Genomic DNA, 24,221 nt, shown 5'->3' on the forward strand with positions numbered 1-24,221 from the left:
CACAACATAATTACAGGGGTATACATTAGCAACCTATTTACATTTACAGGTATCCAATAACATTTCATCCAGCCGTGCTTTAAAACGATGCAAGGGAATCAAAATGCTCAGTTTCAATATGTTTTGCATGGTGTTCCAAGCTAGAGGAGCAGCGCACATAAAAGCTTTAGCACCTAAAACAGTCCTAGCACTTGGCACAAGTAATAAGAACACATCCTGGGATCTCAGGCAATAGCTACTTGCCACTCTCCGTGAGATCAAAGAGCATATATAAGTCGGTAGTTTACCCAGCATGGCTTTATATATGAATATGTACCAATGACTGAGCCTCCGAACAGTAAGTGAAGGCAGACCTGCCTTGGCATACAGGGTACAGTGATGAGTAAGTGCTTTACAGTTAGTAACACATCTCAGAGCACTGTGATAGGTGGCATCTAACCTTTCCAGGCAATGGGCAGGTGCATTCATATATATCAAATCACCATAGTCTAGCACAGGTAAAAAGGTCACAGAGACTAGCCTTTTCCTGGCTTCAAAAGAGATACAGGACTTGTTTCTGAAAAAGAAACCTAGTCTAACCCTCAGCTTTTTAAGCAGATTAGTGACCTGAAGTTTAAAAGTAAGACAATCATTAATCATTAATCATATATATTTGTACACTTTCCTTCGGCATATTCTCTCCATCCTTGATACGCTAACCTGCAGGAAACCTGTCGATACATTCAAAAGCATCCCAGCTCACCTTCCTCTCCTCCAGTTGTCAGCCTCTTCAGTCTCTCAGCGGGAATTTAATGCAAAGATTGCATCGTATTTATTCTCATCTCATCTTAATCTGAACGCTTTCTCTGTAAATCCATGTGGTAATTATCTGGAGAGAAAAATCAGCTGTTGACAATGTGGTTTGGAAATGATCAGCAGGAGATGCACACAAACAGAGAGAGGGAGGGAGACAAACGGAGGGAATGTTTGGTGGTGGGGGGGAGTTTAAGGATCCTTGACCTCTGTCCCGCCTTATATCTCCATATCATCTCTGCGAATACATTTGAATATATTGCAATCATCTGTGTGTAAAACATTCGATCTGATCCAGTGGCTGTTAGATTAAAGAGCATTAGTGGCTGAAAGTGAACCGTGATGCATGATCGATCTTCTCCCTGCCACCAGTAGGTAACATCCATAATTATTTCAGTTTGTATTTCTGATCTCTTTCATTTGTAAAGGCTGCTAAAATATTTATATAAAAAAGGTGCCTGTTGGAGGGTGTAATTGGAGCGATCAATAATCACATCTGGCTTGATCTGACAGGGAAAACATTGCTGTAAAGCTATCAATATTCTCACACTTGGTGAACCATTTCAACTCAGAAAATCACCATTTTAAAGAGAATTGATTAAGTTTTCAAATTGTATTTCAAGACAGAATTGATACACACCAGTTACCAGAAAACCCAATTGGTAGAAGCAGGAGGGCAGAAAACATAGCTTATATAGGTTTAGTTAAACCTTCCTATACACTATTCCCTTTAAGCATATTCCTGTATAAATATGTGGTGTCATATAAGCTAATACTTTGTGTGTTATTGACGAGCAGCTGACTCCGACAAGTGACCGAAACTGATAAATTAGGGAGCAAATTTGAAAGAAACATTTAAAGGGGACCTATCATGCAAAATGCACTTTTGTACGTCTTTGATACATGAATATGTGTCCCCGGTGTTCCAGGGAACTCACCAAGTGTCAGAAAACACAACCCTCTCTATTTTCCTCCATACCCAAATCTCTAAAAAAGGGGCTGCAACGGATCTGATAAAAACTGATCCAGATTTGAACACTGTCCTGACGTCAGGACGGTGGCGCTAGCGTAGCTATTGGGCCAACTCCACCAATCAGGAGACAGCCACGGCCATTGCCGTTCGAAAGCGCTGGAGACGCTGTAGTACATATGCCAGGCCTGTAAGTGGCGCTGTAGTCTGCCACAAAAGCAGCGAAGAAGACTTGGTTACCATGGTTACCCTTCTGTTTATTCTCCGCTGTGGCTTTCTTTCTCCCTCCCCGAGGCAAGCGTTTGCTCCCGCTGCTTTAATTCAATGCAATCCCTCCCCGTCGAGGCAAGCACTGTAATTCTCTCCGGTTAGTCCACCAGCAGATGACAAACACCCACCTCTCCGCCTCTTCCAAGGAACGAGGGGACCGTGCGGCAGAGTTTCAGTTTCAGTTTCTTTCGCCGGTCAAGATGTCCGTTAAAGTTTAAATCTTCGGGACAAAATTAGAAAAGTGCCGGTCAAAGGTCTTTGTTATTTATTGAGCTTTAAAACAAATGAATAACGACTCTATATAATAAAACACGAGGACGGAGATCTCTTTTTCTCCCCCTCTTCCGACAGCCCAGCAGCTGATCAGAGCACGTCTCCCCTCTCCTGCAGGGGGGCGTGGTCAGCTGCAGCTCACAAAATCAGACCCGTAGACAGCAAACAGAGCGAAATGAGGCATGGCTAAAATGCATGATCTGTTTGGTATTTCGAAAACAGAAACTTATAAATATACTTTATATAGGTATGGCCCTGCAATATATCATTTAAATATAGCATGATAGGTTTCCTTTAAAATAAATTGACACTTTGCCACTTGAGAGAAAATCACACTCAAGATTCCCTGATAAAACCCTCATATTGAACCATTTCAGTGAGCTTTTGTCCAATACTCGATATATCGAACAGGACTTCAGCACAATTGTCTTTAAGAATGGATCATGTGACCGCTTTAGCAATGTTGTTGTGCAAGACTGGATTGTTGCCCAAATTAGGAGCCATCAGTGTATTCCCTCATTGAGATGTATCGATAGGGTTAGCTAAAGTCACTGATATAGAAATCCATCTGCCGATATCAGCATTGATCCCGGTGGTGGATGTTTTTCTAAGATGTGCAGTGATGAGAAAAGAGGCGAGGGATTCTCACAAACAGGGACTTTTTATTTCACCACTGACTGCAGCACTGAAGAGGCGCAGCAGACAGACACTCTCACTCCATCTCACACATTAACAGAACAGGGAATTTAACAAATACAAAAAAGTAATTGGTCACCAATTTGAATCTTTTTCGTCTGCCCTCTGTGGGACCTTTCCTCAGGCATCAGATGGGGGTTTGCTGTTTTTGAAGGAACCAGTCATAAAGACACAACGCATCATTGTGCATGTATAACTCTGGTGTCAGGAGACAGGGAGGGGGGGTGCAGTGATGAGCAACAGATGGTTTTCTTTACTCCTTGGTGGACATGTGAGCCATCAGGTCACACACACGGTTGCTGTAGGCGAACTCGTTGTCGTACCTGGTCAGGAAGAAACAAAAACGAGAGTCAAAATGCAGCTGGAAATAGATATTTGGTTATGAAATTATTCGACGCTGAAAGTTAGAGTTCTTTTGGTTTTGTGGAAAAAGGTTGCAACATGACGCAATTAACTGGCAATGGAGTATATAAGACTACAATTCCCAAGGCGCCAGGGTATAGAGCGGTGCACGAATGAGTCCTTAAACAGGGAATGAGTCAGCATTTTACAACTTCCAGTTCCTTTGTCTCAACGTCATAGGTTTTATTTTTTTACGAGTGTGTGGTTAGGCCTGAAATAACATCTGTTTTTTAAACACAAGTTGAAGAAATGTTCAGTGTGTGAAGCTTTGAGAGTCTTAGAATCAACTGTTGAGACTGCTACGTTCCGTCACGCCAAACATTAGCCGCCTTTAGCTTAGCGGTGGTGAAGTGAATCATGTGAACGTGTTGTGGTTTGTTTATAGCCCAACATTATATTTTTACTGGTGATTGTATTTAGCCTTCAAATATCATAAAGCGGTGTTCAAAAGTGGAGCCTTTTCTGCTGAATAAAACATGCAAGTATCATCATTTCCATAATCCAATGAAATATCCTATTTCTTTGTTTGCGATGCCAACTTCTGGGCCGGTCTAAAAAAAACACGTCATCAATGCACGACTCTAGAAAGAAACACAGATATGGGCAAGCCTACAGTATCTGGTAGATGCAGACGAGACGAAGTTCCTAACCATTAAACTCCTCAACATTATCATCTCACAGAAAGAACGACTATCTAAATTTGCTTTTCATTATATGGGAGTTTTGCCTTTTGATTGCGTTTGGTAACTATTTTATTTGTATTAACCATACGAGCTGTATAACATCAAGCCAGCCTCACAAGTCGTCACCACGGCGAGTGAAATGAATAACTTGAAAGATAAAGCTTTGAACATTTCCATTTAAAAAAAGGCATCTATAGTGGCTTATATAGAGAGCGGCGACACCTACCATGCGACCAGCTTGACGAAGTGGTCGTTGAGGGCGATGCCAGCGCCAGCATCAAAGATGGAGGAGTGGAGGTCACCGTTGAAGTCTGAGGAGACGACCTGGAGGAAGAGAGAGAGGAGGAAACGTTTAAAGAATATTGATCCAAAAACAGTTTAAAAGGATCATTTATAGAGAGAGACAAACACATACCTGGTCCTCTGTGTATCCCAGAATGCCCTTCATGGGTCCATCAGCTGCGGCCTTCACCACCTTCTTGATGTCTTCGTATTTGGCCTGTTAAAAAAAGAAATGTTATTAGTACATATACAACACGTGCATCTGTGTATTTTATGTATATATATTTATCTCTGTTTGGCAGTTGGCAAGTTATGTTTTACTACAACATGAAGCAAGGGGGAGTACTTTGATGACATTTTGTGAACAATTGTAAGCAAGTATTAGTCCAACTAGTGTAAATGATAAGACTTGGAGACTATTCTCAACAATTAATACAGATTCATGTCAGAAGAACTAGTTATGGTAGATTGACAAGAAAAACTACACGAGCACCGTTATCTACATGCAAAATACTTGCACTAAGCCAAAGGGAGTAGTCATTGCTTGTTTGGTTCTTTTCATTACATGTGTGGACAGTAGGATACAAATCAAATATAACCAGATATACAGTTAAGTTAATTTTAGTTTGTTTAAAGGTCATGAATGTGTGTAATCACTCACGGGTTTCTCCAGACGGACGGTCAGGTCGACCACGGACACGTTGGGGGTCGGGACACGGAAAGCCATGCCGGTAATCTTACTGTAAAACACAAAACATGAGTTAAATAACATTCCTATAATAGAGACATTTTGAAACATATTACAAGGGATTGGTAAAATAATATGAACCAATTAACTACAAATGGAAGGGGTTTTTTTTTTTTTTTTTTAAAGCTCTGCAACACAATTTCTTTAAATCCAATAAAATAAATACCGTTCTATAGGTTAGGTCAAGAACTAAAGATTCTACAAATCGAGTGGTTAATACAACACTGAATAGAGCAAGGGTTCCTGCACCTGCATGTATTGTGATTTTAAGGGTGTCTATTATCATCTGGCAACAGCTGGAAATTAGCAATGTTGGTGAAAGCTGCCCCATTTACTGTTTTTGTGACAGTTGATTAATGTGGACTGTCCACGACACTACAAACCAGGGGTGTCCAAACGCGGCCCGCAGGCCATTTTCAATCGAACCTCAGCAAGTTCAAAAAGTATAATGTAATACGGCCCACAAATGAGCCTTGTGCTTAAACATGTACAAATATATTACACAGTATGCATGTTTTAATTAAAAAAAATATATATATATATATATATATATATATTAAACCGTATGGAGAGCTGTGATTTTGTTCAAGTATCAAGCATAACTTACCTACATTTGATTGATTTTGCCAACTTATAACTTAACTTATGAGGCAATAAACCTCTAGTTAGCGGCCCAGCCCTTCGTATATTTTTCTCTATTTGGCCCTCTGAGAGGAAAGTTTGGACCCCCCTGCTATAAACAAATAAACTAAAAACTGACCCGTTGAGCTCGGGGATGACCTTCCCGACAGCCTTGGCGGCGCCGGTGGAGGCGGGGATGATGTTCTGACTCGCTCCACGGCCGTCCCTCCACAGTTTACCGGAGGGCCCGTCCACCGTCTTCTGGGTGGCGGTGACGGCGTGAACTGTGCTCTGAGGGACAGAAACACACAGACAGGAAGAGGGTTAAATCACAATCAGGTGTATTACCAGGTACAGGTAGACACGTACGAGGAATTTGACTTGATGTCGTGGTGCATACATAAGAGATTTAAAAACACAGATAGAAAACGAGAATAATATTAAAAATAAAATGTAACAGTATTTACATAGGAATGGAATAAAAATCAGTAGTAATAAGAAAAGAAAACGGATATTGTTGTACATTGTGTGCATTAATGTAATGCATAGAGTAAATATGCCGTAACCCCCCCCCCCCCCCCCTCTAATTTAAGATGATATTTATAATGACAATATCATTTTTTTGTGGTTTCAGGGGTTGTTTCCTCACCATCAGACCCTCAATGATGACGAAGTTGTCGTTGATGACCTTCGCCAGGGGGGCCAGGCAGTTGGTGGTGCAGGAAGCGTTGCTGTGGAGAGAATAAAGATACGGCATCAGTTTACTGTATTTTATTAAAGTTAACACAACAGGGTAGAAATACTCAGTGTAAAGTAAAAGTCCTGCTTGCAAAACGCTTGAATGTCAGAATCAGAAATCTTTTATTCGTCCTGCAGCGGGGAGATTAACACTGCATTACAGCAGGAAATGTACATTGCAGATATAAAGGGAAAAGGGAAAGGACTACACTCATTTTGTGGTACAAATCCACCTTTTCCAAGTAATCCAAGTTAATAAATGGATGTAGTGGAGTAAAAAGTACAATATTTGACTGTTAGATGTATTGGTTTGTAAGAAAAAAGTAGCAGGAAATGTAAAAGTACCTCAAAATTGAACTTAGGTAGACTACTTGAGTAAAGTTATCAGCTAAAACATTTTAGTATTCTTTAAAAAACCTCAATTGTTTACACATCAGGAGCAGACGTACAATGGCGAAATGCTCAATAATACACATCAACTATAAAAACTGAATTTAAAACCCCTTAAATATATAAAATCATCAAAGACTTTCTCCTTCTTACCTGACGACCTTGAGGGAGTTGTCGTACTTGTCGTGGTTGACGCCCATCACGAACATGGGAGCGTCGGCGCTGGGTGCGGAGATGACGACTCTCTTGGCACCGCCCTTCAAGTGAGCCTGAAATGAGTTTTTCAAAACAGTATTTAATGCAAGTCCTTTCTGGCTAAATGCACATTACACATTAAAAAAGTTAAAAGAAAATGGGTATTCAAATCAGAAAATCATGTTTTTTTTCATAATAGGAAGTGCCTCACAATGAATTGTTAAGGGTGCCATACTGTCTTTGTTGAGATACACGAAGATGTTACTGTGAATGCCATTTTTACTGTCGACTCTGCCATTCTAAGGGTTGTGTAACAAAATGCTGATCTCCCATTACTTGGGCATTAGTCTTTCTCTCCCGTTTTTAATTTTAACAGAACTTGAATTTTAAATATTCCTCGTAAAATAAGTCACTTAAATGTACATGCCATGTTTTATCTACATTTAATTCAAGAGATACGTACAGAGGCCTTCTCGATGGTGGTGAACACACCGGTGGACTCAACCACGTAATGAGCACCAGCATCGCCCCATTTAATGTTAGCGGGGTCCTTCCTGGAAACAGACACAAGAAGAGAAACGTTTTAGATTTGGCTAATGTTTGAAATTGTAATTATACTAAAATGCTTTCCACATCGTGAACTCACTCGTGGAAAACGGTGATCTTGTGTCCATCGATGACCAGCTTGTCGCCTTCTATGGAGACCTCGCCCTTGAAGCGTCCGTGGGTGGAGTCATACTTGAACATGTAGACCTAAGAGAGGAAATGTGAAGAATAGATGAAGAGGGAGGTAGGTGACCAAAAGAGATTATATTCTACGTGTACTATTAAGTCTCTTCCTGGAGGATAACTGGACAAAAAGCCTTCAACAATCACCTCAAGTTTAGAAGTAGTAATCAGATTTTGAGTCAAAGCAGTAAAACTAAATTGCAAAAATACTCTGTTACAGATAAAGGTCCTTACTTTGTATACTGCTGCTGGATATCTTTACTGATAACTAAATGTTAAGTGTCTAAATGCTAGCCGATTAATATTTTGTTGCTAAAAATCTGAATCTATAATGCAACTAAAACTCTCACATAAATATCGCCAAAGTATTAGTAGAGGGCTGTTTATTTTAAACTCTGATCCCAATGTCCTTAATTGTCCCTCACTCACCATGTACTCCAGGTCGATGAAGGGGTCGTTGATGGCCACGACCTCCACCTGCTTTGAGGTGAAGGCGGCGCGGGTCACCAGACGACCGATGCGGCCGAATCTGAAAAATGAACAGAGTTGTTTCTGAGTGTGGCCTCTAGATGGAGGTATGGAACCATGCAACTCGGATTAAAAAACCTCCCTGTGTGAAATGATCATGGTTGAGTCTCAGAGTAACAATGAAAGAAGCTGCAGTCAATGAGGATGAAATAATGTCAGAAAATCTTAAATTAAGATGTAGAATTGGGGTTTTTAATAGTCACTTTAACACTCACTTTGATTATGCTGCTACTTATTTTCCAGGGGTGGAAGAGGTGCTTTTACGAAGGTTAAAGTAGCAAGACTAAAATGTAAAAATATTGTTTAAAATCATTCTTAAAGAACAAATGCATTCCCATCAAAATATACCTAAAACAGCAAAAGTGTAAGTGCTTATTGGGCTCATGTTTTTCCCCCTTTTAATATGTTAGCCTACTTCCTTTTATATACACTGTCCCTTTGCAGGCGGAGAAAGGCCAGGGTTTAGGAGGAGGGGCAGCGGGAGGTGTGTGTTGCACAGCTCACACACAGGTCACAGACACACACACCCCTCTGGAGGCTAAAGTCTGAATGACGCTCTGATGAATGTGGAAATCCTGCTGCACTGTTTGATCAGCGGCTGAGTTACTTTTTAACCGCGGGTCCAAAATCCTGGCACAGAAACAATCTGTCCTCAGACACTGGGGGAGGGGAAGGGGAGAGATAATGCCACAGATAGGGAGCTCTTCTAACGTCACATTGTGAGCGTTCAATAACATTTACAGTTCTGTTGCAAGCTTCAGAAAAACCATCCCCCGCTGACCCCCCGTGTCCGAGCAACTGCCCACTCTTGTTATCTGCTATGGGGCCAAAGATCAAGAGAAACATGAGACGGCCCCTGGGGATCTGAGCCTGTCCGGCCTCACCAAACGTTTGTCCTCTCAGCTGCTGTGTCACTATTTATATTATCACAGAGAGACTGAAGCTTGGACTCATGTTATCATTCAACAAAGAGTTATTCCCCCATACTGAGCGATGTAAACACTCGGTATCACAGCATTAAAACACTCCACTAAAAATGTTATTAGCGCCATATCTTATCTGTATTTACTAATCAAGAATAATTCAGTGATATCCTACTAGACACAAGACTACATATAATCTTCATCTCCAATTTATTGATAGATGGAGCAGTTTGGGGCAAACTAACATTGTCTTGTTGTGCAATTTTGAAACCCTTTTCTACCTCATTTGTATTTGATGCAATCCTGATAACTTTACCTTGTTTGTTTTTTTATTTCTTAGTTATTTGTACAGGTACTCAAGTTAAAACTTTTGTTCACTCAAATGCATGTTTTTCTGAGTAAATGTAAGTGTGTTTTTAATGTGTGAGAATGTCTAACAATACTTTATCAAACTAACAAATACACTTCAAGAATTGAGTAAATGTAACTAAAGGTAGCATTAGGTCGACAGTATATCGGTTTAATGCTCGCTGTGTGCACAGGTGAGCAGTGTTACTGTGATTTGGGGTGCAGAGAGACTTTAAGTTGAGTGAGTGCGTGTGTGTGTGTGTGTGTCGACTCTTATTTAGAGTGTGTGGGTGAAAAGGAACTCTTACCCGTTAATTCCAACTTTCACCATTTTGCCTGGGGTGTGCTAGTCCTCTGGAAGGAGAGAGGAAAAACAATACACCCTGTTAATAAGTGAACAACCACCATTTATGATCACACATATTTACGATGCCATAAATACGTTTCTACTTAGTGAGGGACAGCTTGTAAAGGATCAGCAAAGAGTGCAAATGAACATGCAAAAGTATTCCACCGATAAACCATCTGTGAACACAGGCCAAGCTAGTGGAAATCTGCAATCCCTGAAAGTAAATCTGCACTAAAAAAAAAACTAATTTACATGCTCATAAACAACAATTCTACATTTTAAAACGAGAGATAAGCAAAGTGAATTTCTATTAACTTTATGACTAGATTTACTTCAAACCTCGGTTCAATTGAGCTCATGCAGATTGTCCCCAGCTGATCTAAATCAGGACTTGTGTGAGTGTTTGTGTGAGTGTGTGTGAGGCCTTGCAGCTCCCCTCTCTGTCCCTGTGTAAAATGATTTAGTTGTTAGAGGTATTTACCGTTTGTGAGAGGCCTCAGTCTGTCTTGACTCCGGGTGAGAGTGGGGTAGAGCAGAGTGTGTCGGTGTGTTTTTATGATTGACCGGAGATTGAGGCCGCGCCCCCTCAATGGTCCCCTCTCATGGCCACGCCCCCTCAATGGTCCCCTCTCATGGCCACGCCCCTCTGAATGTCAAGGTCAGTCTGCAACATGCAAGCTGCCCTCTGCAACTGCATGTGAGTCTAAAACTGTGGAAGACTTTTTACTCCTCAGAAATATTTGGCTTATATTGACATTATTTTAGCATAAGTTTCAGAATGTAGTTTTTTGTGTGTTGCCACCTTCCTAGTCTAGATATAGATATTAAAGTCCTCAGATAGTGGACTGAAAACAGAGAGGGGTAACCCACTGACCTTCTCAGTGAATACAGTCACACCAAGGATCAAATCTCTGTCTTCCCCACTGTGACATTTGATGTCCAAAGACCATGACCCTTCACTTTCAGACCGTCTCCCTCCACCTCTGCATCAGTTGACTTTAAGTTACTCAACGTGAACTCTTCGTCACGCATGTGAAGAGGCGGGCTGTTTGAGTCTCTGTCAGGTTAATTAGAAATGTCAAACAGAAGCTAAATGCTAAAGAACATTCACTTGAAAGACAGTTTCCTTTATCTGGATGAAAGTGCTGCACTTATGCCCCTTTCACACCAACGCAACTCCGGTTCAAGCTCCGTGCTAGAGCTTTTCTGGTTCAGAACCGGTTCTTCGGTTTAGCGCCGGCTCTTTTCACACCGCTCAGAGCCCGACTGGTGCTGCCGCTGCTGCGTCATGACGTCACAGTTTACGTCGCTGAGTTTCTCCCCAACGCCGGAGCTCACCTCACAATAACAACGGGCCGGGGACTGCGTTGCTTTTAATCATACGAAGCCAGATTAAATTAAATAACGACTTCTCCAACCTTATACTTTTCTCCAGAGTGCCGTGGTTCATTGTTTATTAATGTGTTTCAGCGGCATTTACCGACCGCTGCAGTGCTGGCCGGCTGCTCTTCCACGAGTGTATTCTCCCGTTAGCTCCGGGTTAGCTCACACGGCTCTAAAGTATTCACTGTCTGACTGTCACACAAGCAGCTGATACATATCCCCAGTTCCCCTTAAGTGAATGTGTGTCAGTCTGAATTGACGCTGTTTGGTGTCAGTCTGAATTGACGCTGTTTGGCATCACAACGCTGTTATGAAAGTTTCTCTGGTATAACATGGGTGATGTTAGCATAGCAACCGAAGCTAAACTGACTACTTGCTAAGCAGTTTTCTACAGGCACTTTTTACCGACGTATTTTTCATTATGATTCTACTTGTGATAGTCGGACATGACAACCTGTGCAGCCCATGTATTGATTCCATCCGATAGCTGCTATAATAACAAACAAAACGTCTGCCTGCTCTCCACAATGATCAATAACAGCGAACGGATGGTCAAAGTAAGGTACAAATAAACAGAATCACACGAAGCCTGGTTAGTGTTGCCTGACTTTATAAAGTGTGTTTTTTTTAACAAGTGTGTGGTTGCGTTCTAGTCACTTTGCTCAGCACTACTGCTTGTTACAACTTTTATTTGCCGTACTCGCCTTAAGTGTTAGCTCAGGTTAATCTCGCCCCCCTCCGACGTAAGCGTGACGTATGCGGTTCTTGCTTCTAGACGGACAACTTTTTGGTGCTCGAAACGAACCGGATTCCGGAGCTATGACGCTGCTCCGCTGCGGTGTGAACAGGAAAACCCGGTGCTTTTCAAGCACCAGCACCGAACCGGCCCTGAAACACCGTTGGTGTGAAAGGGGTATTAGAGTCTTGGCAACGTGGTTCTCTGCTGATAAACGAAACCTCTATTCATTAAACACAGAATATGAAAAGGCCTGAACATGTCAGAGTTTATTTTGACTTTTTTCTCTTGTAACAGACTTGGCGTTTGTAAAGAAAGCACTCAGAGGGTGATTTAAATTGTTAAAACAAGAAGAAGATATTTTACTCCAGTAAGAATAGTAAAACAACTGAGTAGACAATCTTCGCATTTCTGTGTTACTATAGTAAAAGTATTAGCAACATATACTTAAAATACACAAAACCACACTATAGCCCATTTCATAAGAACAGTTTTTATATTATTGCATTCAACTGTTGTAAGGCAAGGCAAGGCAAGGCAAGGCAAGTTCATTTATATAGCACCTTTCAACACAAGGCAATTCAAAGTGCTTTACAAAAAATGAAAGACATTAAGAAAATGGCATTTAAAATCAGTCATTAAAAAGAAAAGGTAATAAAATAAACATTAAAAGAAAAAATACATGGATAAAAGTTACAGTGCAGTTTAAGATGTAAATAGTTCAATTAAAAGCGGCGACAAAAAGAAAAGTCTTCAGCCTGGATTTAAAAGTAGGAAGAGTTGCAGCGGACCTGCAGGTTTCTGGGAGTTTGTTCCAGATATTTGGAGCATAATAACTGAATGCTGCTTTACCATGTTTAGTTCTGACTCTGGGGACAGAAAGCTGACCAGTCCCTGATGACCTGAGAGTTCTGGATGGTTCATAATTTAGCAGTAGGTCAGACATGTATTTTGGGCCTAAACCATTCAAAGCTTTATAAACCAGCAACAATATTTTGAAATCTATTCTTTGACACACAGGAAGCCAGTGTAAAGACTTCAGAACAGGAGTGATGTGATCCACTTTCTTAGTGTTAGTGAGGACTCGAGCAGCGGCATTCTGAATCAGCTGAAGCTTTCTAATAGATTTTTTAGTGAGACCTGTAAAGACACCATTACAGTAGTCGAGTCTACTGAAGATAAAAGCATGGACAAGTTTTTCCAAATCCTGCTGTGACATTAGTCTTTTAATCCTAGATATGTTCTTTAGGTGATAGTAGGCTGATTTAGTAACTGTTTTAATGTGACTGTTGAAACTCAGGTCAGAGTCCATGACTACACCTAGATTTCTGGCTTTATCTGTTGTTTTGAACATTGCAGACTGAAGCTCAGCGCTAACTTTTATACGTTCTGCCTTGGCTCCAAAAACCATTACCTCAGTTTTATCTTTGTTTAATTGGAGAAAGTTCTGACACATCCAGTCATTGATTTGTTCAATGCACTTACTCAATGTTTGAATTGGAGCATAGTCTCCTGGTGAAATTGTTACGTAAATGTGTGTGTCATCCGCATAGCTATGGTAACTTATTTTGTTGTTCTTCATTATCTGAGCCAGTGGTAGCATGTAGATGTTAAAGAGAAGAGGCCCCAAGATGGAGCCTTGAGGTACCCCACATGTCATTGTATGCATTAATGTGTTAATCACCATAATTGTGCAGCTTGTAAAGGAGGAGTGTATTTTTTTAAATACTAGCCTATACTGCCGTGTAGCTTTTAAACTTCACCAGGAGATCAATGAGATCATCTTAACCTATTTTTAAAATGTTCTTTGATTATATTTTGTGTATTCGTCTAAAGATCGAATGTAACTGAAGCTGTCAAACAATGTACAGGAGTTACAATAGCCGCCTCGGAGATGTATAAGAGTTCAAGAAGAGAGTAAATGAAAACTTCAGGTACTTGAGTAAATGTACTGCGTTACTGTCCATAATGAGAGTTTAATCCTGTTGGAAATATCGTCCGTCTGCATACCGGCAGTGAATAGAAACTTAACCCACAGCATTTTGTCACCAGAGCAGACCATAACACACAGAGGTGGAAACTCAGATATTTAACTTGTATAAAAGTTGTAATGCTAAATTGCTCAAATACTCTGTTACAAGTAAATGTCCTGCAAGTAAAAGTATACAAATATTGGCTTCAAAATATCTTTAAAGTACCAAAAGTAAAAGTACAGAACATGCGTTGTGGCCTATTTCAGAATCATGTACTGTATATTAAATGACAGGATTATGATTATTGATACATTAATGTGTTCACCACTAGCATGAAATGAAAATCCTGAGGTTACTAGCAGTAGTGAGAAGTATTCAGATCCTTTTCTGAAGTATAGGTACTAATATTGCAGTGTAACTTTTAAAATACATTAATACATCTGATTTTAAGTTCTCCATAGATTTTGCGCATACAAATCTGAATACATAAAGTAAAAATAAAACTAAAGAGTAAAAAGTACAATATTTACTTCCAAAATGAAGTAGAGTAGAAGTAGAAAGTAGCATAAAAAGTAAAGTAAAAAAATACCTCAAGAAAAGTACAGTAGTTGGGTATATATGTACTTTAATGAGTTCCATCACTGGGAACACATTGTTATCTAGCTGCACCACAGACATGGTGGAAACGGTGCTGCTATGTAACAGGAGGCCGGGCTGCTCTGTGTTTCATGGCTGCGGTCCAGTTGTCCGGCGTATCTGAAGGACCACAGCCCCCGAGTGCATGCCGCTCTCACCCTCTGCTCTCAGCTTAAGGTCACAGAGGGGAAATAAAGGTCAGGCTAAGATTAGACGCTGGCTGGCTGCTCAACACTCGGTCCATTTTATACTGGCAGTACTGTAAATACTGCCTTATACACATCACATGTTCAAACTTCACCCAGGAGAGGACGGCATGAAATTAAATATCTGGGGCAAGTATTAGTGTTAGTCTGTGTAAGAATCAAAAGAAAACTGCAATAACAACACGATTTAAACACAATGACAGCAGCCTTTCAGTCAATTCGGTATGTTGTATGTGTTTGTTGTTTACTACAGTTAGCATCTATTGATTATGGATTTGGCAAAGTGCTTTTTGCAGAGGTTTGCATAAAGAAGAGGACTGTAACTACTTGAACACAACTTGTGTCCTGTGCAAAGTCCAGAGGGCAACTCTGTGGTGAGGAGAAATAAACACTTTACGGAAAAAGACTGCCATCTAGTGCTGCGAAGGGAATCTCCATCTATTTAAAGAGGCTTTCCCTTTCCTGTAGTGTGTTCTATAGGTTTTAGTGCATGTCAATGGTCTGCAAAGGCTAAAATCCCTGTGTTCCCTCCCACACACTCCCCTCCCTAAACATCAGCAGGAGAGGACTCTTTAAAGTAGAGACACTACATACTGATATACACCTGAACATCAGCAGGAGAGGACTCTTTAAAGTAGATACACTACATACTGATATACACCTGAACATCAGCAGGAGAGGACTCTTTAAAGTAGAGACACTACATACTGATATACACCCGAACATCAGCAGGAGAGGACTCTTTAAAGTAGAGACACTACATACTGATATACACCCGAACATCAGCAGGAGAGGACTCTTTAAAGTAGAGACACTACATACTGATATACACCCGAACATCAGCAGGAGAGGACTCTTTAAAGTAGAGACACTACATACTGATATACACCTGAACATCAGCAGGAGAGGACTCTTTAAAGTAGAGACACTACATACTGATATACACCTGAACATCAGCAGGAGAGGACTCTTTAAAGTAGAGACACTACATACTGATTTACACCTGAACATCAGCAGGAGATGACTCTTTAAAGTAGAGACACTACATACTGATATACACCTGAACATCAGCAGGAGAGGACTCTTTAAAGTAGAGACACTACATACTGATATGAAACCTGAAAATGAGCACAATCTGTCCGCTTTAATGTGTATCCCCAATACCAGGAGGAAAAGGTAGAAGACAGGCGTTATGTGGGCATGCTTTGTACAATATAATGTAAGAAAATGTAAGAAAATGACTGGAAACAGTTGACATAAAACAGTCTCACCTTAAGGTCCATTGAATAGATGTTCTGGAGCTTTCTGTGAAATTACATGATCTCATTTGCTGCATGTTTTTTATGAAAATATAGATTCTGTATTAATATATGTATAAAGAATAAAGAAAGAACAAATGGCACCAAAAGTACTGATTAAGACAAAATAATATGATCATGAGAGCTCCTATAAATGGATCTTGAGATGATAATTCAGTCGTGGCTTCAACACACACCTCTGCACATTTCCTCAAGCATGTGAAAGGGATTCCTCGTCTTTGAGATTTGGCTCATTGCTGGTTCAAATAATGCAAAATGTAGCCCACAGTTGCATCATACTCATATACATATTTTATGAATGAATGTGGTGGGACATTTCATGAGATTATCTGAAAAAGAGGCCAATATATTTATATCCGTTTCCCTGTAAAATGATTCAAGATCTCTGCCTCGGGAACTTGGCTGAAATGCAACATTAAAACCATTTTAGATTCAGCGGAGGATCTCACATACAGTTATTAAGAAAGCAACATGTATATTCCTCCAACAGTATTTAGAAGGTATGATAAAGCATTAAGAGTTAGACAGAAATGTGTCTGGAGTAAGTGCAGCTGCTACATTAAGGGGACATTCTGGTGGCAACGGTGATGAAAATGATTTTTTTTTCAGTTTTGGAGAAATCGGAGAATGTTACAAACACTTTCCATAAGAAAATAGGTCACCCAAGACATGTACATTCCTCCAATAGCCACTGAAACATTTAAAGGTGGGGTAGGTAAGTTTGAGAAACCGGCTCGAGATCGCTAGAATTTGAAAATACACAACCGGAGAAAATCTGCCACTTCCTTACAGAGCCCCTCCTCCAACACACACGAACGCGCACATGACCAATGAGGGCACGAGATAAGTTTGTGCCCCGATGGAAGGCTGACAGGCAGGTAGGCCATCCAGTTATTTTAGCCGGGCCAGCTAAAATGATTGGTCGTGCTTTTTACAGTACTACGGCTTCCACAGATGACATTTTTTTATGGATTTTTTGTCAAAGCACTTAAGATATTCATTGCTATCGGGATGTTAAGAGCATTCCATGGAATATAACAAAAAGTGTATCTCGAGCCGGTTTCTCAAACTTACCTACCCTACCTTTAATAAAACGTCAAACATTAAATAAATATCGTAAAGAGGAATTAGAAGCTGCACTTTTAAGGGCTGATTGAGGTGAAAAGTGTCATTAGAGAGTAAAAAGCCTTAGATGTTTGTGTGGATAATTACTGTGAACACCTTAAATGTCAAATCCATTTATTCGTGCAAATCATAAGAAAACAAACATGATATCAGCAGGAGTCACAGGTGGCATAATGTTTTAATATCTACGTCCATTATACCTGATTTTACACACAACCCCCACCCACAGATAACAAGTGTCTCATCACATTGACTGAAGACAAATGCCAGAAAGTGCCAATTTAAAAGCCCAACAATCAAAGATGACTTAATGATGTAAATACAGCTCACATAATATTCACTTTAATACATGGAATAAACTACAGCTGCAGTGATGAGAGAGTGAAGCATGTGATCTAATCTGCAGGTTTACACCACCCTACATGGAGTCAAAACACTTCTGCACGTGTGTGTTTTTCCTTATTTTACTCTCAGAAGGATGCCATCAGTCTTTATTTCTCCGCACTAACATCCCAGTCCGCTCATGGATCCGATCCGGTCCAGTTTCAGCCCGAAGCAGCCGCGGTTCCAGCCCCTTCTGGACCGGTCTGGCTCTGCCCTCTTCTGATTGGCCAGAGCGCCCTTCAGCAGCCGCAGCCAGGGGGTCTCCGCCTGCGCGTCAGCATTTTTGGGGTACTCGGCTGCTTTGCCCCCCGAGGACAGGGTGGACTGCTCCTCTGCCGGGCTGTTCAGCAGGCTCTCCAGGTCGTCCAGGGTCAAAAGGTCATTGTAGCGTTCCAGAAACTGCTCCATGAACTACAAGAGAAGAAGAAGATTAGATTGAATTGTCAGGGAGAGGAATGATTCAATCAGGGACACATTTCATTACTCTCTCTTCCTGCTGTCCCTCCCTGTTTCTGGATTATTCTCTAACATCCACTCTGAATTCTCCCCAATCCTCCCTTTCCTCCCTTTTTCTACCCTCTAACATCCACTCTGAATTCTCCCCCAATCCACTCTTTAACGTGCAATTACGTAACTACCACTACGGTTTTTGCACTACTAAATACTAAATACTGTTAATATGTACATTAATAATGTGACCATCTATGTTTCCTGTAGTTATTGAATTGCTCTTTTTGCTGCACTGTTAGTGTACAGTTTTATTATTATTATTATGCTGCTGTGTTTATTGTATTTTTGTAACTCTGGCACAACAATTTCCTTCAGGATGAATAAAGTCCTATCTTATCTCTTCTCCCTTTTCCTATCCTCTCAGCTCCCCCCTCCTCCCCCTCCTCCCCCTCCTCTCCCTCCTCTCCCTGTGTACCTGCACAGCGTCAGGAGACGGGTGCAGAGCTCGAGCCTCAGCGTTCTCCAGAGGAGAGAGCAGCAGCAGAGCGACACACAGCAGCGCCGGACACAGCATGGCAGCCGAGAGGACGACAGGAAACTAACTGGAGACTGAAAATACACCGGCTGCAAGACAGAAAGGAACATAGCTTATGCAAAACACTCACATATATTCATACTGTTAATATAAAGCACTTTAGTTTGCAAAAGGATGGATTTTTAAACATTTGCAGACAAGTTTAACCAATCCTTCACTGGTGGCTTCAGGATTTTTTTGTAACTTTATTTTTATATTTAGTATTTAAGTAAACATTTTTTAAAACTGTTGAGGAATGCAAACATGTAATGTGTATCTAGGGTTACAAGTGAAAGGTAAATTGCAGCCCCCGTTCCTGTTAAGGTTCTTAAAACACAAAAAAGTAAATAAGATTGTCAGAAATGATATGAAATGATTTTTTCCTTCATTAAATAGTTCTCAATTAAAGAGAATATTGATTTAAAAAGTACTAATTAAGTGTAAAATGAAGAGAAATGTAGAGGGTTTATTCAGTTTAATGGTAACCTGTTGAGATTTACGTATAAAAGACTAACTTTTAAAACAGACCAACTTAGAAAAAGACTTTCTCCTAAGGTTGCTTTCAGCCTGAATTGTGGAAATAAATCCTCTACAAAATGAGTGATTGGCTTTGAAAACTAAAACTGTAAACACAGTAAATGACAAGGACTACTGTTAATTAAAAACTAAAATATATTTAAAGACTATAAAGTGAACATTTTAGAAAACTAAAACAGTAAATTGTAAGATAACGCTCAATAAAACACTAACTAAATAGCATTACAAAATATAAAAAGTGCTCACCTGTGGTTGGGTTTCTCTCAGAGTTCTTCTTCTGCTCTCACAGACTTTTCTCCATCGCTCTGTTACCTCTCAGTCGTCTTCACCTGCAGGGACATTGACTTGCTCTCCTCTTCCTCCTCCTCTTCCTCGCTCTCTGATGGAATTGAACAGATGAATGTTTCTCTCTCTCTTGCGTCCGTCCTCTGTTCAGGAGCTGAGCGTTGGGCATCAGTTCGGATGCTGCAGAGGTTTTGTAGAGCCAGAGACGACAGCCCCCCCCCCCTGCTCTCCACCTACACACACCCCTCACATCTTCCTCCTCCTCGTCTTCTCTTTCTCTTTGGAGTGATGTCATGGTCTTGGAGAGCGTGCTTGTCATTGCCAAGGTGACTGTGTGTTAAAGAACTGCATCACAAAGTGAGGTCAGGGGGCAGCAGCGCTCTTCAATCAGACCTTTGAGTGAGGGAAAGTTTTGCGATTTTATCTCACAACAAATCTAAATTATATTTTTACAATTCTCTTCGTGCATATCAGCCTCCCTCTCTTCCCCTTTGTCTCCGGGGTTTTTCCCAGCATGCTCTGAGCTCCCCTCTCTGTTGTGTGAGTTACAGTCTGTCAGGGCCATCTGCTCCCTGTACCCCCTGCCGACAAATTACAACACGGCTCCATCCAACTCACCGACCTCCAAGTTCACAGCCTATTTCGGGTAAATAAAGCTCCAGCCGTTACGAGTGTTCGTCACACAATCAGTGAGCAGTTTTGTCTTGATTAAAGAGGGCTCCATTATGTTCCTTTTCAGGTTCATATCTGTATTTTGTGGCTCTACCGCAGGGGTGGGGAACCTTTTTCCTCTCAAGGGCCATTTCAATTTTCACAACATCCTCCGAGGGCCGTACAAATGATTGAACTCAACCTCTGCTTAAAAATACTAAAATCACAGCCCATTCATTTGGCCTTTCTTTCATGCTGTGCAAAGAAAAAGCAACCTCTTAATCCAGATATCTTACCATGACTCGCGCATGCATGCACGTGCACGGTTGTGGCATGACCACCAAAACAGAGAGATATGGACACAAGATGTGTGCAAATGTATTTAGTTTCCTATCCATGTGAACATGATTTAAGTGGGGGGGGGACCTAACCTCCTCTAGGGGGGTCCGGGGGGCTAGCTCCCCCGGGAAGATTTTTTTTTTAAATGTTGAAGTTAAAAGCATCAATCTGGTGCACTTTGAGAGCAACATGAAGAGATCTATGGATACATCTCTCAACACCCATATGAAACAGAACTGGAAGCAGATTTCTTTTTCTTTATGGATATTTTACAAATCACTCTCCTTTTAAACTGTATTCTTGTTTATTAATAACAACTTTTTTTTACTGTCATATAGTATTTTATACCCGTTTACTTTATTCTCTTATTTTTTTATAACTATAATGATCATATAAAGATGTGCCTTTACCTCACTGGTTGGAGAAAAAGCTTCATATATTCGTTAGCATAGCTAGCTAACCAGATGCTAATAACAACAAAGTTATTGACTGTATGATCAGTATGTCAGATGAACAGATCGCCAGCGGGCTTACAACTATAGACACAGCCACGCAAAAACTGCGGCATGTGTACCGGCTCCTTATGGGTGTAATTTGTGAAGTGCCGGAGGGCGTTCTGGTGCTCTCCGTCAGAACTACACCCCTTTCAGACGAGACGTGATGACACGTTAGGCTCGTGTTGTGTTCAAGGACCCTGACCTTGGCCAGGAAAAACAGGCACTCGCTTGTTTAATTATTTTGCGGTCTAGATTTCTTTATTTTTTTTGTGTGTGTTTATAAATTACCTCGAGGGCCGTATCAAATGGTCTCGCGGTCCGTACACGGCCCGGAGGCCGGAGGTTCCCCACCCCTGCTCTACTGTGTGACATGTTAACATGCTTTAAAACGGCCTTATGCTTTTGAGTTTACCCTATAGTGAAGTGTGTTATATACGTTTTTGTGCATGTAAATGGTCTGCTAAGGCTAAAATACCCAAGTTTCCTCCAGAGGGAGTTTCTCTCCCACACACTCCCCCCGTCTGAACGGTTCCATTGGACTCCTTTTTTTACAAACCTAACAGTGACATCACTATGTAACACTTTTACTTCTGTTGGCTAGTGCACATTGTACGTGATAGGCTAAGGGACGGGACACCTCTAAGCGGGTGACCAATCACAAAAGCGCTGACCAGCTAACCAATCAGAGCAGACTGGGCTCTGGTTTCAGACAGAGGGTGAAAAGAGGTGCTGCAGCACAGGCAGTATGAGAAAAATAAAGAGCTTTTTGAACATTAAAGCATGGAGACATGTCACAAAATATAATTATGAAACTTGTAAATTAGCATAATGGGGCCCCTCATGTTCAAAAGTGCTTTATTTTTCTCATTATGCCCGTGCTGGATTTAAGCCTTTGGAAACCAGTTTTTATAGCTCAAAAACAATACAGGAAAGGGAAAACCAAAAAGCACAATATGGCCTCTTTAAAGCAGCTTTGTTGAGCACAATGTGTGATGTTTCCACATCTGCACAAACAGAATTCTGCTTTGTAAAGCGCTGAATAAAGTTGTAATAAATGGTTGTTTTTGCACTTGGCACCCACTGATACGTTTCACTCAAATAAAGATACAAACCTAAGTGCTGCTGCAATCACACAGTTAGCCTGTTGTCGACGAGTGTCTTTACATAACGTATCAATCACACAGAAAAATGCACCCCTCATCTTTTAGGAGAGGACAATGTGTGGGAGAGGGAGTAGGCGTGAAGGAGATATGCATTGAGGAGAAAGGGAGGGCAGTTAAACCTCCATGTGTGTGATGTCAGTGAAGAGAGGAACAGTAGGGAAAGGAGGAGAAGGAAGGAGAAAAGAGCGAAGGCTGATACACAAAAGCGATTGATTACAGACAAACAGAGGCGGACAGAACATGTGGAAAGAAAAGGATTGTAAATAAACAAGCAGGCAGGATCACTGGTGAGGAACACGGTGGATTCAACCTGATATGAAAGAACATGCAGTAAGAAACTAAACTGGAGGGCAATGATGAGGAGAAGCATGGAGGGCAGTAATACTGTCCGGGCAAGCTGTGACAAGCCATTAAACTGCGCCGTCCAAACACACGTTACAAGCAGACACTCAGAGCGGTGTGCAAAGACGCTGTAAATTCACTTGACAGCGGACCCTCGGAGTGATGCAGCTCAAAGAGAGACAGACAGCCGTGGAGTTTGTATCAAAACCAGAACAAAGTTTATTAAAAAAAAGGCATGATTTCACATCAAGAGTCTACAAAAGTGTAGTGCCAATATCTTAGAAACAAAAGAAAGTACAACAAGATTAAAAAAAAAAAAAAACTGTAAAAATGCTTTAAAATGCTAAAAGATTAAAAAGGAAACGGAGACACAGAAATAAGACGAAACGATAAAAAGACAGATCAGTTTCTGAGGCGGGTGCGTCGGGAGGTGCGGGCGATGGGAGTCGTCACTTTGGGAGTCTCACTCTCTGCCATCACAGCATCTGAGGGACAAATACATGTAGATTAGAAGCAGAATAATGCATGGGGTGTTGTCAGAAACCAATCATTGACTTTAAAGGAATTTCCACTTCAAGGTAGGACTCGATTCACTTATGAAACCAGGTGCTTCTCTTCCCTTTTTGAAAAATGTTCAAACAATATGTCATAATATATATATTATTGCACAAAGTTGGTAGTTTGCACTCCTTTTGGTGGGATAGGTATCAAAGAAACTTGACTCATGCAACGCTAGTAGCTCGGCTGGTTAACCCTCAGATGCACGAGTGACTGGACCCTCTTCCATCAGTGGGTCAAAAAGGACCCGTATTAGAATAATATGTGTTCTTATGCCATTTTGGTTCAGAAAAAATCACTTTTATAATATTTAGTATTATATTTTGGTTCACACTAGAAATATTTGATATTACATTTTTAGACATTTTTTACATTTTGAAAAAACCCGTTTTGAACATATTGATGCAAAGATCTCCGCTATTCTGAGACCCTCACAGTATTCCAGTCCCTTTTCAAAACTCATCTCTTCTCCTCTGTCTACTCATAGCCCACCCCCCATCAATCCATGTCGGTTGATCAAGTTTGATAGTCCTATACCCCCCCCCCCCACCCTAACCTTCCCTTGTATTGTAAAGCGATTTTGAGTCCTTGAAAAGCCCTATACAAATATAATGTATTATTATTATTATTATCATACTGACAGGTATCAGATCTTGCTGTGTAAAATAATCTTCCTGAGAGGTGTCACTTGTGATGTAGTCTGTGTGGTCTGCAGTGAATATATTCCTGACAGCAACAGGTGATAAGAATCAAAGGTTCCCAGAGGATCCCATAGGAAATACATGCGGGTCATTTTTGACCCACTTATGGAAGCTTGGGGTAGAAATACAAAAACTACAATTTCTTAAAATGAATGGCATGATATCCAAATATGTTTTTTGAGGAATAGCTGGAATATGAAATGATAAAAAAAAATGTAATTACAAAGATACTTCAAGAAAACCACCTCACCGGGTCAAAGAAGACCCACTTATGCATCTAAGGGTTAAAATGTATCCACATATTATTTTGACACATTCTTGACTTGTAGTTTGGAGAAGCATTTCATCCTTTGAAGTAGTTTTTTTATTAAATCCATCAGACATATCTCCAGATCTGGGAGTGGTGCTGCTTTGATGCTCAGCTC

The 24,221-nt window shown here is 40.8% G+C and overlaps 3 protein-coding genes across 3 annotated transcripts in view; all 3 read right to left on the reverse strand.

Annotated features, from left to right (window-relative positions):
• Positions 1–2,945: 2,945 nt before the first annotated feature.
• On the reverse strand, positions 2,946–10,519 carry gapdh (glyceraldehyde-3-phosphate dehydrogenase). The gene is made up of 12 exons (XM_034145700.1): positions 10,419–10,519; positions 9,897–9,942; positions 8,219–8,318; positions 7,707–7,813; positions 7,524–7,614; positions 7,019–7,134; positions 6,387–6,468; positions 5,877–6,028; positions 5,030–5,108; positions 4,502–4,585; positions 4,313–4,410; positions 2,946–3,324 (listed from the first exon to the last, which is right to left on the reverse strand). The coding sequence occupies exons 2-12, from the start codon at positions 9,917–9,919 to the stop codon at positions 3,255–3,257; spliced, it is 1,002 nt and encodes a 333-aa protein (XP_034001591.1). The 5' UTR covers positions 9,920–9,942; positions 10,419–10,519; the 3' UTR covers positions 2,946–3,254.
• Positions 10,520–17,412: 6,893 nt separating this feature from the next.
• wu:fj39g12 (uncharacterized protein LOC563937 homolog) lies at positions 17,413–19,769 on the reverse strand. The gene is made up of 3 exons (XM_034145701.1): positions 19,507–19,769; positions 18,625–18,773; positions 17,413–18,110 (listed from the first exon to the last, which is right to left on the reverse strand). Exons 2-3 carry the CDS (start codon positions 18,721–18,723, stop codon positions 17,820–17,822), a joined length of 390 nt encoding a protein of 129 aa, XP_034001592.1. The 5' UTR covers positions 18,724–18,773; positions 19,507–19,769; the 3' UTR covers positions 17,413–17,819.
• Positions 19,770–22,729: 2,960 nt separating this feature from the next.
• The window catches only part of ncapd2 (non-SMC condensin I complex, subunit D2), a 41,389-nt gene continuing 39,897 nt past the window's right edge, over positions 22,730–24,221 (reverse strand). The window contains exon 32 of the mRNA XM_034145702.1: positions 22,730–23,022. Within this exon, the coding sequence (XP_034001593.1) occupies positions 22,940–23,022 (83 nt within the window). The 3' untranslated portion in view covers positions 22,730–22,939. The remainder of the gene's footprint in view (positions 23,023–24,221) is intronic.

This window comes from Trematomus bernacchii, unplaced genomic scaffold (genome assembly GCF_902827165.1).
Source record: "Trematomus bernacchii unplaced genomic scaffold, fTreBer1.1, whole genome shotgun sequence".
NCBI classification, from domain to species: Eukaryota; Metazoa; Chordata; class Actinopteri; order Perciformes; family Nototheniidae; genus Trematomus; species Trematomus bernacchii.

Excerpts from the sequence above, each read along its gene's own strand:
- wu:fj39g12 (XM_034145701.1), bottom strand. The coding sequence starts at position 18,723 with ATGCTGTGTCCGGCGCTGCTGTGTGTCGCTCTGCTGCTGCTCTCTCCT. Across the intron at positions 18,111-18,624 it reads CGTCTCCTGACGCTGTGCAG|TTCATGGAGCAGTTTCTGGA; the intron begins GTACACAGGGAG and ends CTTCTCTTGTAG.
- gapdh (XM_034145700.1), bottom strand. The coding sequence starts at position 9,919 with ATGGTGAAAGTTGGAATTAACGG. Across the intron at positions 7,814-8,218 it reads TCATCGACCTGGAGTACATG|GTCTACATGTTCAAGTATGA; the intron begins GTGAGTGAGGGA and ends TTCCTCTCTTAG. Across the intron at positions 6,029-6,386 it reads TCATCATTGAGGGTCTGATG|AGCACAGTTCACGCCGTCAC; the intron begins GTGAGGAAACAA and ends TCTGTCCCTCAG.